The sequence below is a fragment of the Eubalaena glacialis genome, chromosome 1 (assembly GCF_028564815.1).
Source record: "Eubalaena glacialis isolate mEubGla1 chromosome 1, mEubGla1.1.hap2.+ XY, whole genome shotgun sequence".
Lineage (NCBI taxonomy): Eukaryota > Metazoa > Chordata > Mammalia > Artiodactyla > Balaenidae > Eubalaena > Eubalaena glacialis.
This window is the reverse complement of record NC_083716.1, coordinates 117,571,651-117,586,753: the sequence shown is the minus strand read 5'-3', so window position 1 is coordinate 117,586,753 and position 15,103 is coordinate 117,571,651. Positions and strand designations below refer to the sequence as shown.

Here is a 15,103-nt window from a genome sequence, read left to right as displayed (position 1 = left end):
AGCTATTCAACCTTAAGTCTACATTTTCACCTTTGAAACTCTGATTTCCATTACCTTGCTCTCTGGATATCATAACCTACATTTAAATCTTGTTTATGATTTTATCTCAACTCCAACAAATTTTCAGCCACATGGGGATATCCACGGAATGATCTGACTGCCTTTTCACTGCTTTCCTTTGTGTTATAATTTCCCTTCAACTCAACTTAAATTCAAGAGTCTGACACTAAAATTGCTTCTTTACGTAGATTCTCAGCTCTCTTGAATCTATCTTCATTTGTCACACATACCTGACCAAAATCAAGCTTATTTAAGTGGCATACTGACTAATGCACTTTTGAATGGTGGGATGGAATTATCATATATATTTATGGTATACTATATTACATGTAATATATTATATGTAGTAGTATATTATATATAACAGTATATATATATATATATATATATATATATATATATATATATATCCTTCTGAATGGACTAGCTTTAAGTTTATGATAACGATTTTCAACTGTGCCTTCAGCACTGCCTGATGTCTCAATATTTTTCTAGTTCTTTCCATTTACAATGGCCTGAGATGACTATTTTATATACTCCTATTTCTTCTCAGAACTTAAATATATCTCCCTCCCACTGCACAGTCTCAGCCAATGCTTGATTACTAGTTCACTGGAAAAATAGTGGCCAGCAGATTCACATGTGTCACCGTCCTACTACCAGTTATATAAATCTTTGCATACACACATACGCACATGTATTCTTCCTGCTACCATGAATGTACTATCTCTGTGCCTATCTTAGGCCAAAACATCCATTTGTGCACTGCACTCCATTGGCTCTTGTTTACTCAAAAATATCCCTCTGTAAGTAGTCTCACCAATGCTTGCCCACATCACCAACGTTTCCCTTTTTCCCTCCAATCTGTAAGGGAAGTTGTGCTGAGGAACGTTCATGTCTGGGGCTGCAGAATTTACGTTAAAAATATATCTCTTGATTTTAAAAGTCCCTGATAGAAATTGTGGGGTGGAGAAGAAGATGGTGGAAGAGTAAGACACGGAGATCACCTTCCTTCCCACAGATACAGTAGAAATACATCTACACGTGGAACTGCTCCTACAGAACACCCACTGAACGCTGGCAGAAGACGTCAGACCTCCCAAAAGGCAAGAAACTCTCCACGTACCTGGGTAGGGCAAAAGAAAAAAGAAAAAACAGAGACAAAAGAATAGGGATGGGACCTGCACCAGTGGGAGGGAGCTGTGAAGGAGGAAAGGTTTCCACACACTAGGAAGCCCCTTCGCGGGCGGAGACTGCGGGTGGCAGAGGGGGGAAGCTTCGGAGCCACGGAGGAGAGCGCAGCCACAGGGGTGCGGAAGAGATTCCCGCACAGAGGCTCGGCGCCGAGCAGCACTCACCAGCCCGAGAGGCTTGTCTGCTCACCCGCCGGGGCGGGCGGGGGCTGGGAGCTGAGGCGCGGGCTTCGGTCGGATCGCAGGGAGAGGACTGGGGTTGGCGGCATGAACACAGCCTGAAGGGGTTAGTGCGCCACAGCTAGCCGGGAGGGAGTCTGGCAAAAAGTCTGCAGCTGCCGAAGAGGCAAGAGACTTTTTCTTGCCTCTTTGTTTCGCGGTGCGCAAGGAGAGGGGATTCAGAGCGCCGCCTAAACGAGCTCCAGAGACGGGCGCGAGCCGCGGCGATCAGCGCGGACCCCAGAGACGGGCATGAGACGCTAAGGCTGCTGCTGCCGCCACCAAGAAGCCTGTGTGCGAGCACAGGTCACTCTCCACACCGCCCCTCCCGGGAGCCGGTGCAGTCCGCCACCACGAGGGTTCCGTGATCCGGGGACAACTTCCCCGGGAGAACGCACGGCGCGCCTCGGGCTGGTGCAACGTCACGCCGGCTTCTGCCGCTGCAGGCTCGCGCCGCATCCCTCCCCCCAGCCTGAGTGAGCCAGATGCCCCGAAGCAGCTGCTCCTTTAACCCCGTTCTGTGTGAGCGAAGAACAGACGCCCTCAGGCGACCTACATGCAGAGGCGGGGCCAAATCCAAAGCTGAACCCCAGGAGCTGTGCGAACAAAGAAGAGAAAGGGAAATCTCTCCCAGCAGCCTCAGAAGCAGCGGATTAAAACTCCACAAACAACTTGATGTGCCTGCATCTGTTGAATACCTGAATAGACAACGAATCATCCCAAATTCAGGAGGTGGACTTTGGGAGCAGGATATATTAATTTTTCCCCTTTTCCTTTTTTTGTGAGTGTATATGTATATGCTTCTGGGTGAGATTTTGTCTGTATAGCTTTGCTTTATAATAGCTTTATTTTACTTCATTATATTTTATCCTCTTTCTTTCTTTCTTTCTATTTTTTCTCCCATTTACTCTGAGCCGTGTGGATGAAAGGCTCTTGGTGCTCCAGCCAGGCATCAGGGCTGTGCCTCTGAGGTGGGAGAGCCAACTTCAGGACACTGGTCCACAAGAGACCTCCCAGCTCCACGTAATACCAAACGGCAAAAATCTCTCAGAGATCTCCATCTCAACATCAAGACCCAGCTTCACTCAACGACCAGCAAGCTACAGTGCTGGACACCCTATGCCAAACAACTAGCAAAACAGGAACACAGCCCCATCCATTAGCAGAGAGGCTGCCTAAAATCATAATAAGGCCACAGACACCCCAAAATACACCACCAGACGTGGACGTGCCCACCAGAAAGACAAGATCCAGCCTCATCCACCGGAACACAGGCACTAGTTCCCTCCACCAGGAAACCTACACAACCCACTGAACCAACCTTAGCCACTGGGGACAGATACCAAAAACAACGGGAACTACGAACCTGCAGCCTGTGAAAAGGAGACCCCAAACACAGTAAGATAAGCAAAATGAGACGACAGAAAAACACACAGCAGGTGAAGGAGCAGGGTCAAAACACACCAGACCTAACAAATGAAGAGGAAATAGGTAGTCTACCTGAAAAAGAATTCAGAATAATGATAGTAAGGATGATCCAAAATCTTGGAAATAGAATAGACAAAATGCAAGAAACATTTAACAAGGACGTAGAAGAACTAAAGCGGAACCAAGCAACAATGAAAATCACAATAAATGAAATTAAAAATACTCTAGATGGGATCAATAGCAGAATAACTGAGGCAGAAGAACGGATAAGTGACCTGTAAGATAAAATGGTGGAAATAACTACTGCAGAGCAGGATAAAGAAAAAAGAATGAAAAGAATTGAGGACAGTCTCAGAGACCTTTGAGACAACATTAAATGCACCAACATTCAAATTATAGGGGTTTCAGAAGAAGAAGAGAAAAAGAAAGGGACTGAGAAAATATTTGAAGAGATTATAGTTGAAAACTTCCCTAATATGGGAAAGGAAAGAGTTAATCAAGTCCAGGAAGCACAGAGAGTCCCATACAGTATAAATCCAAGGAGAAACACGCCAAGACACATATTAATCAAACTATCAAAAATTAAATACAAAGAACAAATATTAAAAGCAGCAAGGGAAAAACAACAAATAACACACAAGGGAATCCCCATAAGGTTAACAGCTGATCTTTCAGCAGAAACTCTTCAAGCCAGAAGGGAGTGGCAGGACATATTTAAAGTGATGAAGGAGAAAAACCTACAACCATGATTACTCTACCCAGCAAGGATCTCATTCAGATTTGACAGAGAAATTAAAACCTTTACAGATAAGCAAAAGCTATGAGAATTCAGCACCACCAAACCAGCTTTACCTCAAATGCTAAAGGAACTTTTCTAGGCAGGAAACACAAGAGAAGGAAAAGAACTACAATAATAAACCCAAAACAATTAGGAAAATGGTAATAGGAGCATACATATCGATAATTACCTTAAATGTAAATGGATTAAATGCTCCAACCAAAAGATATAGACTGGCTGAATGGATACAAAAACAGGACCCGTATATATGCTGTCTACAAGAGACCCACTTCAGACCTAGGGACACATACAGACTGAAAGTGAGGAGATGGAAAAAGATATTCCATGCAAATGGAAATCAAAAGAAAGCTGGAGTAGCAATTCTCATATCAGACAAAATAGACTTTAAAATAAAGACTATTACAAGAGACAAAGAAGGACACTATATAATGATCAAGGGATCGATCCAAGAGGAAGGTATAACAATTGTAAATATTTATGCACCCAACATAGGAGCACCTCAATACATAAGGCAAATACTAACAGCCATAAAAGGGGAAATCGACAGTAACACAATCATAGTAGGGGATTTTAACACCCCACTTTCACCAATGGACAGATCATCCAAAATGAAAATAAATAAGGAAACACAAGCTTTAAATGATACATTAAACAAGATGGACTTAATTGATATTTATAGGACATTCCACCCAAAAACAACAGAATACACATTTTTCTCAAGTGCTCATGGAACATTCTCCAGGATAGATCATATCTTGGGTCACAAATCAAGCCTTGGTAAATTTAAGAAAATTGAAATCGTATCAAGCATCTTTTCCGACCACAATGCTATGAGACTAGATATCAATTACAGGAAAAGATCTGTAAAAAATACAAACACATGGAGGCTACACAATACACTACTTAATAACGAAGTGATCACTGAAGAAATCAAAGGGGAAATCAAAAAATACCTAGAAACAAATGACAATGGAGACACGACGACCCAAAACCTATGTGACGCAGCAAAAGCAGTGCTATGAGGGAAGTTTATAGCAATACAAGCCTACCTCAAGAAACAGGAAACATCTCGAATAAACAACCTAACCTTGCACCTCAAGCAATTAGAGAAAGAAGAACAAAAAAACCCCAAAGCTAGCAGAAGGAAAGAAATCATAAAGATCAGATCAGAAATAAATGAAAAAGAAATGAAGGAAACAATAGCAAAAATCAATGAAACTAAAAGCTGGTTCTTTGAGAAGATAAACAAAATTGATAAACCATTAGCCAGACTCATCAAGAGAAAAAGGGAGAAGACTCAAATCAATAGAATTAGAAATGAAAAAGGAGAAGTAACCACTGACACTGCAGAAATACAAACAATCATGAGAGATTACTACAAGCAACTCTATGCCAATAAAATGGACAACCTGGAAGAAATGGACAGATTCTTAGAAATGCACAACCTGCCGAGACTGAACCAGGAAGAAATAGAAAATATGAACAGACCAATCAAGAAATAGAAAATATGAACAGACCAATCACAAGCACTGAAATTGAAACTGTGATTAAAAATCTTCCAACAAACAAAAGCCCAGGACCAGATAGCTTCACAGGCAAATTCTATCAAACATTTAGAGAAGAGCTAACACCTATCCTTCTCAAACCCTTCCAAAATATTGCAGAGGGAGGAACACTCCCCAACTCATTCTACGAGGCCACCATCACCCTGATACCAAAACCTGACAAAGATGTCACAAAGAAAGAAAACTACAGGCCAATATCACTGATGAATATAGATGCAAAAATCTTCAACAAAATACTAGCAAACAGAATCCAACAACACATTAAAAGGATCATACACCATGATCAAGTGGGGTTTATCCCAGGAATGCAAGGATTCTTCAATATACGCAAATCGATCAACGTGATACACCATATTAACAAATTGAAGGAGAAAAACCATATGATCATCTCAATAGATGCAGAGAAAGCTTTTGACAAAATTCAACACCCATTTATGATAAAAGCCCTGCAGAAAGTAAGCATAGAGGGAAATTTCCTCAACATAATAAAGGCCATATATGACAAGCCCACAGCCAACATTGTCCTCAATGGTGAAAAACTGAAACCATTTCCACTAAGATCAGGAACAAGACAAGGTTGCCCACTCTCACCACTATTATTCAACATGGTTTTGGAAGTGTTAGCCACAGCAATCAGAGAAGAAAAAGAAATAAAAGGAATCCAAATCGGAAAAGAAGAAGTAAAGCTGTCACTGTTTGCAGATGACATGATACTATACATAGAGAATCCTAAAGATGCTACCAGAAAACTACTAGAGCTAATCAATGAATTTGGTAAAGTAGCAGGATACAAAATTAATGCACAGAAATCTCTTGCATTCCTGTATACTAATGATGAAAAATCTGAAAGTGAAATTAAGAAAACACTCCCGTTTACCATTGCAACAAAAAGAATAAAATATCTAGGAATAAACCTACCTAAGGAGACAAAAAACCTGTATGCAGAAAATTATAGGACACTGATGAAAGGAATTAAAGATGATACAAATAGATGGAGAGATATACCATGTTCTTGGATTGGAAGAATCAACATTGTGAAAATGACTCTGCTACCCAAAGCAATCTACAGATTCAATGCAATCCCTATCAAACTACCACTGGCATTTTTCACAGAACTAGAACAAAAAATTTCACAATTTGTATGGAAACACAAAAGACCCCGAATAGCCAAAGCAATCTTGAGAACAAAAAATGGAGTTGGAGGAATCAGGCTCCCTGACTTCAGACTATATTACAAAGCTACAGTAATCAAGACAGTTTGGTACTGGCACAAAAACAGAAATATAGATCAATGGAACAGGATAGAAAGCCCAGAGATAAGCCCACGCACATATGGTCACCTTATCTTTGGTAAAGGAGGCAAGCATATACAGTGGAGAAAAGACAGCTTCTTCAATAAGTGGTGCTGGGAAAATTGGACAGGTACATGTAAAAGTATGAAATTAGAACACTCCCTGACACCATACACAAAAATAAACTCAAAATGGATTAAAGACCTAAGTGTAAGGCCAGACACTATCAAACTCTTAGAGGAAAACATAGGCAGAACACTCTATGACATAAATCACAGCAAGATCCTTTTTGACCCACCTCCTAGAGAAATGGAAATAAAAACACAAATAAACAAATGGGACCTAATGAAACTTAAAAGCTTTTGCACAGCAAAGGAAACCATAAACAAGACCAAAAGACAACCCTCAGAATGGGAGAAAATATTTGCAAATGAAGCAACTGACAAAGGATTAATCTCCAAGATTTACAAGCAGCTCATGCAGCTCAATAACAAAAAAACAAACAACCCAATCCAAAAATGGGCAGAAGACCTAAATAGACATTTCTCCAAAGAAGATATACAGATTGCCAACAGACACATGAAAGAATGCTCAACATTAGAGAAATGCAAATCAAAACTACAATGAGGTATCATCTCACACCGGTCAGAATGGCCATCATCAAAAAATCTAGAAACAATAAATGCTGGAGAGGGTGTGGAGAAAAGGGAACCCTCTTGCACTGTTGGTGGGAATGTAAATTGATACAGCCACTATGGAGAACAGTATGGAGGTTCCTTAAAAAACTACAAATAGAACTACCATACGACCCAGCAATCCCACTACTGGGCATATACCCTGAGAAAACCATAGTTCAAAAAGTGTCATGTACCAAAATGTTCATTGCAGCTCTATTTACAATAGCCAGGACATGGAAGCAACCTAAGTGTCCATCATCGGCTGAATGGATAAAGAAGATGTGGCACATATATACAATGGAATATTACTCAACCATAAAAAGAAATGAAATGGAGGTGTTTGTAATGAGGTGGATGGAGTTAGAGTCTGTCATACAGAGTGAAGTAAGTCAGAAAGAGAAAAACAAATACAGTATGCTAACACATATATATGGAATCTAAGTAAAAAAAAAAAAGGCCATGAAGAACCTAGTGGCAAGACGGGAATAAAGACACAGACCTACTAGAGAATGGACTTGAGGATATGGGGAGGGAGAAGGGTGAGATGTGACAGGGTGAGAGAGTGTCATGGACATATATACACTACCAAATGTAAAATAGATAGCTAGTGGGAAGCAGCCGCATAGCACAGGGAGATCAGCTCGGTGCTTTGTGACCACCTAGAGGGGTGGGATGGGGAGGGTGGGATGGGGAGGGTGGGAGGGAGGGAGATGCAAGAGGGAAGAGATATGGGAACATATGTATATGTATAACTGATTCACTTTGTTATAAAGCAGAAACTAACACACCATTGTAAAGCAATTATACTTCAATAAAGATGTTTTAAAAATAATAATAATAATAAATAAATAAATAAATAAATAAATAAATAAATAAATAAATAAAAGAAATTGTGGGTATGGTATAGCAGGGATGATTTTATAAGTATGATTGAGTTTTATAAAATATGAAGATAAAACCCCAGCTACCAAAAATGAAGAGAGAGTAGAAAATCCTACTGTCAGGTTGACACCACACTGTGGCTGTGTTCATATTTGCTAATCTCAGTAATTTAGACATATTGTTTGAATGAACCCATGTGAGGAAGAAACACAAAAAGACCTCTCCCTTTACAACTTTATTGTCTAATTTAAGTAGTTTGTCAAAGGAATATGTGTACATTATTTTAAAATTAAAAATATATTGAAGGTTAAAAAAGAGAGAGGGGAAGATAAAGAACATACAAGAAAAGAGAATAAAGCCAGAGCCCTCAAAGGTCGACACCCTCAGTGAAAAAAAAGGACTAGAAAAAAGTTGGGTTTCCAGTTGTGTTCTGGGTGGGGCAAAGTGCCCTCTGAGGAATCATCCACATAAGCTTGACTTCATGTGGGTCTGAAGCTTGAAATGTATCTAATCTCAACTCAACAAATTAATTTAACATGTTCATAGATTGGGACCATTTTAGAACTCCTGGCAGAATAGGTGCAAATAATCTCTGCTGGTGTGTATTCTTACAGTAGTTCCATAAAGTTCTGCTCTCTGAAAATGAGTATACAATCCAAGATTATAAAACTCAAAAAGAAAAATATGACTATGAATGAGAGTCAATAGGAAAAAAGCTCAAAGGAATACAGATATTAGATAATGCACATGTCCAAAATGTCTATTTTTTTTTTAATTTTATTGGACCATAGTTGATTTACAATGTTGTATTAGTTTCAGGTGTACAGCATAGTGATTCAGTTATACGTATACATATATTCATTCTTTTTCAGATTTTTTTCCCATGTATGTTATTACAGAATATTGAGTAGAGTTCCCTGTGCTATACAGTAGGTCTTTGATGAGTATTTATTTTATATATAGTAGTGTGTGTCCAAAATGTTTAGAAAAGAAAAAGAGACAGTTATAAATATGAAGCAGGAATGGCATACTAGCTTAACACACATAAAAAGCAAATATTAAAATTTTAAAGTTACAAGATTGTAATTTTTACACTTACAGTTGGATGGATGAAACAGAAATTTAAATGAAATAAGATTTTATGAGAAAGAAGGTACACCTAAAGAAATTATCAAGAATGTAAACAGACAAAGAGAAGAAAAAGTAAGAGAGGACACTGAAAGCTACTGCAGCTAACAGTAGAAAGTTTGGGATAAGACTAATCCAGAGAAAGAAATATTAGAAAAAGAGAGTGAGAAAAATTAAAAGAAAATAATGTTTTAAAATGCCCAGATTTAAAGAAAAAAAAAGTAATACTGAGATTTAGAAATTATAAAACATTCATACAGAAAAAAATAAAAAGAAACCACACGTAAGTACATTTTGGTGAAAAGAAAAAATGGGAGACAATACAATTTTATTTTATTTTATTATTTTTTATTGGAGTATACTTGATTTACAATGTTGTGTTAGTTTCAGGTGTACAGCAAAGTGATTCAGTTATACATATATATATACATATACTTTTTCATATTCCTTTCCATTACGGTTTACTACAAAACATTAAGTATAGTTCCCTGTGCTATACAGTAGGTCCTTGTTTATTTATTTTTTATATAGCAGTGTTTATCTGTTAAATCCAAATTCCCAATTTATCCCTCCCCTCAACCCCCTTTGGTAAGCATAAGTTTGTTTTCTATGTCTGTGAGTCTCTTTCTGTTTCATAGATAAGTTCATTTGTATCATATTTTAGATTCCACATGTCAGTGTTAACATATGATATTTGTCTTTCTCTTTCTGACTTACTTCACATAGTATGATAATCTCTAGATCCATCCATGTTGCTGCAAATGACATTATTTCATTCTTTTTTATGGCTGAGTAATAGTCCATTTTATATATGTACCACATCTTCTTTATCCATTTATCTGTCGATGGACATTTAGGTTGCTTCCGTGGAGAGATAATACAATTTAAAACCAGCCAAAGAGAAAACATAGATTACCTACTAAGGTTTAGAACTTGGTTGACAGCACCCTTCCCATCAGCAAGAATGGAAGCCACAAGACACAAAGTTATCTACTGAAATCTGTTCCTGCTTTGACCTTAGTTATTTACCTAGCTTTGCTGTATTCATACAACTAGTGTAGAATATCTTCTTGCCTCATAATTACATATGATTCTAGAGCAGTTGTTTCAGGTGGAAGCATGGTGGAATCACAGGGGAAGTTTAGTAATCCCAGGAAGTGGACACTTCACTCACGTGTCGTTGCCAAAACTCAGTCACACAGCGGTGGAATCTGAGCCTAAATAAAGATAAGTGATTTATCCAAGTTCACACAGATGTGAAGACATTAACAAGAAATTCAGATCCAGATTTTTTTATTGCAGAGGCCATGCTCATCCTACTGTACAATATTCTGAAGGTTCTGGAATGATCTGCACTGTAAGTAAAACAAATGGAATTTTTAGCCCAGTTCTGCTGTTACCTGAAGCCATATGATGGTGGTATATGGGAAAAGGGTGAAGGTCAAGTTCCTAGAGTGGGCTTTCCCCCAGAGGATCCAAGGGTGAAGTTTTGTTTATTATAGTCTAATAATAACGAGTATATTCAATTACTCATTTTTAATAATTATTGAGAATATAGGAAAATTATAATTAGCAAATCAAGTGATACTGCTTTTCATACCAGTGATGTAAAATTATATAAAAACAGATAGGTTAAAATTTGATGTAAAATTCTCAGGTAAATTAATGTGCAACTGATAATATTAAAAAATTGTGTGGCAGTATTTGAATATGAGTATAGGCTGGGCAAAGCTGCCTGCTAAACTACGTATCCTTTTATTTCTCATCTACGATGCATCAGGGATCACAATAGATACACATATACATGTCTAATATTTTAATCAATTCATCCAAAGAAGTACAGTTAATACCATTCACAGATGAAGAAAATTAGATAACAAAGTTAAATGAATTTCCCAAAGTAAGTAGACTTATGAAGGGCAGAGCAGACCTGCCAAATACCAGACCAGCTCAGTTCTAATGCCATTGTCTTCATCCTTTGCCTCATCTAATTGTACCTGGCATGAGGAAAAAGTCCTCATAAGTTTACAGGAAACTTGAAGCAAACTATTTTTGCTTGTTTACAATGTATAAGATGCTCACCATACAGGTGCTATGAAAGACAGAAAGAAACACAAACTTCTAGCTATTTACAAGAGGCCATGAAAAAAAAGTAACAAAGCAAATTTCAAAATAATATAAAGCTATGATATAAAGAGAAACATCAGAGAGTTTGTGATTTATTGTCAATAATAAATCTTTGGTTACATTTTTAATTACTCTTTTAATGGTAGTGCAAATGGAAACATATAAAGATGGTATGCCCCTATTAGTTTATAAAGAACCTTTTCTCATTCTAAATACAAAACTGCTTGACACCAAATACCATCTGCATTCATTTAAAAACACTATGTGGCACACAATAACATTATTCTTTGCTTCATTTTATTTATTTATTTATTTATTTATTTATTTATTTTTTTTCTGGGTACAGTGTACTTTATTGATGGTACATGACAAGGTAGGGCTCCCTAAGCCCCTCCTCCTCCCCCTTCCTCATGGGGTCTGGGATGGAAACCGTGTGGAGGTCGGGAGATTCTCAAGTGTGTTGGAGGATGGAGTTGGGGCAAGGACTCCCCAGCAGCGGAGGACCTCTCTCTTCCTCTCGTGCTCCTGCTGGGGCTGGTGGGCCAGGGACTCTTACTCCTTGGAGGCCATGTGGACCATGAGGTCCACAACCCTGTTGCTGTAGCCAAATTCATTGTCGTACCAGGAAATGAGCTTGACCAAGTGGTCGTTGAGGGCGATGCCAGCCCCAGCATCGAAGGTAGAAGAGTGGGTGTCACTGTTGAAGTCACAGGAGACAACCTGGTCCTCAGTGTAGCCCAGGATGCCCTTGAGGGGGCCGTCCGCCGCCTGCTTCACCACCTTCTTGATGTCCTCATATTTGGCAGGTTTCTCCAGGCGGCAGGTCAGATCCACGACGGACACGTTGGGGATGGGGACGCGGAAAGCCATGCCAGTGAGCTTCCCGTTCAGCTCAGGGATGACCTTGCCCACAGCCTTGGCAGCGCCAGTAGAAGCAGGGATGATGTTCTGGGCAGCCCCTCGGCCGTCATGCCACAGCTTCCCGGAGGGGCCATCCACGGTCTTCTGGGTGGCAGTGATGGCATGGACCGTCGTCATGAGTCCCTCCACGATGCCGAAGTGGTCATGGATGACCTTGGCCAGGGGGGCCAAGCAGTTGGTGGTGCAGGAGGCATTGCTGACGATCTTGAGGTGGTTGTCATACTTCTCATGGTTCACGCCCATGACAAACATGGGGGCATTGGCAGAGGGGGCAGAGATGATGACCCTCTTGGCTCCACCCTTCAAGTGAGCCCCGGCCTTCTCCATGGTGGTGAAGACGCCAGTGGACTCCACCACGTACTCAGCACCAGCATCACCCCATTTGATGTTGGCGGGATCTCGCTCCTGGAAGATGGTGATGGCCTTTCCATTGATGACAAGCTTCCCGTTCTCAGCCTTGACTGTGCCATGGAACTTGCCATGGGTGGAATCATACTGGAACATGTAGACCATGTAGTGAAGGTCAATGAAGGGGTCATTGATGGCGACAATGTCCACTTTGCCAGAGTTAAAAGCAGCCCTGGTGACCAGGCGCCCAATACGGCCAAATCCGTTCACTCCAACCTTCACCATCTTGTCTCCGGGACGCAGCTGGCACTGCACACAAGACACAGCTGTCTATCGAACGGTGAGGAGCAGAGAACCGCTTCATTTTATTTTATTTCATATTGTTGTTTTCAAAATCATGGCACATCAGCATCATTGGACTTCTTGAAGTTATCTAAATATTTTCATTCTGTTTACTTCTGACAAGTGTGTATATAAATCTCCTATTTTAAAATATTTGATCGGCTTCCATAGTTGTGATATTTAGCAGAAAAACTCCAAAGCCTCACTCCACATATTTTTTCAGTTCTTTTACAATTCAGCATATCTCCTTGCTTTTGTTCTAAACTCAATCCTTCCCTCTGCAATTTCCTCTCATTTATTCTGTGTTTTCCAGGCACTCAAGCTACAAATTTCCCTAAATAACTGTACTTATTTATAGAAACACTTCTCCCCTGTACTTATTGCCTACACAATCCATCCATTTCTGGCCTCTGTTTGTTGCCTTCTTAAGATACTTCAGAATCCACATGGCTGGTGTCTGTTTCTAGTGCTAAGGAAGAGTTTGCAGGTAAGATGGGAAATATGCCCAAGATTTCTAAGCACTGTTACTCATTTTTGTTCCTTGAGGTATGTTTCTACAACCAGCAGGTTTGCTCTAGGATTTACACAGAAGAAATAATGGTCCTGAGGCAACAGGGGCACTGCCTGCCTTCAGGAAGGGGGTCAGCATCCGTTGCTTTCCTGATGCAGCAGCTGGTTGTATGCAGCCTGCCAAGGGGAGTGGTGCACCTGTGTGCAGTGTAGGATCACTGTGGGAGCTCTGGGTGTCCCCTGACACCCGAGAGCCATCTGGAGAACCAAGGCAGTGCCAGGGAATTAGCAAGTTTGGACACAAGCCAAATTGAGCAAGTCAAATGAAGACCAAACTTTCTCAGTGTTCTCTTATTTAGAAGGTGAGAGAAAAAGTATAGATTTGGAGTTAAACAAAGTTAAGTTGAAATAGCCACTTTACATCTTAAAATCTTTGTTACCTTAGATTTAATTAACTTGTCTAATCTTACTCTCCTGACCTATATAATGTAAGAGAATAATGTGTACATAAAGCTCTCAAATTTATATAAATATTTAATGTTTTATTTCTTCTAACTTCACCTCCATCACACAGGAGTATCTCCAGATCAAGTCCAACCAGGGAAAACTCAGTGCTTATTTTTTTACAAATAATTTATGTGAAGTTTTCCTCTCAAAAATGGACCATACTCCTCTTCTCTTAAGTGAGGGCTGTGTTAGTGATTTCCTTCCAAAGTGACCAGTAGGGAAGGGAGAAGGGGGAAGAGAGACTTCACAGTGGAGAAACCTGACCAATAAATACTACCTCAAGCCAGTAAAAAGTCATCTTGATGGAAAGTACACTTGATTTGGGGTGTTGAAAATGGCACTTTACCTGTGATCTTGCTCTACAAAACCCCAGTTTAACCTTCAGAGAAACAGCAAACTGACCCAAATTGAGGCAACGTTCTACAAAATACTCTTCAAAACTGTAAAAGTCATCAAAAACAAGGAAAGTCTACAGATAGCCAAAAGGCACATGAAAAGATGTCCACATCTCTAATGTTAGATAAATGTAAATCAAGCTTGCAATGAGGTATCACCTCACACCAGTCAGAATGGCCATCATCAAAAAGTCTACAAATAATGAATGCTGGAGAGGGTGTGGAGGAAAGGGAATTGTGCTACACTGTTGGTGGAAATGTAAATGGGTGCAGCCAGTATGGAAAACATTATGGAGGTTTCTTAAAAAACAAAAAATTGAGCTACCGTATGATCCAGCAATTCCACTCTTGGGCATATATCCAGAGAAAACCATAATTCAGAAAGATACATGCACCCCAATGTTCATTGCAGCACTATTTACAATAGCCAGGACATGGAAGCAACCTAAATGTCCATCAACAGATGAATGGATAAGAAGATGTGGTACATATATATAATGGAATACTACTCAGCCATAGAAAGAATGAAATAATGCCATTTGCAGCAACACAGGTGGACTTAGACATTATCATACAAAGTGAAGTAAGTCAGACAAAGACAAATATGATATGTTATCACTTATATGTGGAATCTAAAAAATGATACAAATGAACTTATTTACAAAACAGAAACAGACTCACAGACATAGAAAACAAATTTATGGTTACCA

General features: G+C 39.6%; 1 protein-coding gene across 1 annotated transcript; it reads right to left on the bottom strand.

Moving 5' to 3' along the window:
- Positions 1 to 11,696: 11,696 nt before the first annotated feature.
- LOC133086649 (glyceraldehyde-3-phosphate dehydrogenase-like) lies at positions 11,697 to 12,994 on the bottom strand. The gene has a single exon (XM_061183033.1). It carries the CDS (start codon positions 12,922 to 12,924, stop codon positions 11,923 to 11,925), a length of 1,002 nt encoding a protein of 333 aa, XP_061039016.1. The 5' UTR covers positions 12,925 to 12,994; the 3' UTR covers positions 11,697 to 11,922.
- Positions 12,995 to 15,103: the final 2,109 nt, after the last annotated feature.

Coding starts and splice junctions, on each gene's coding strand:
- LOC133086649 (XM_061183033.1), bottom strand. CDS start 12,924: ATGGTGAAGGTTGGAGTGAACGGATTTGGCCGTATTGGGCGCCTGGTC.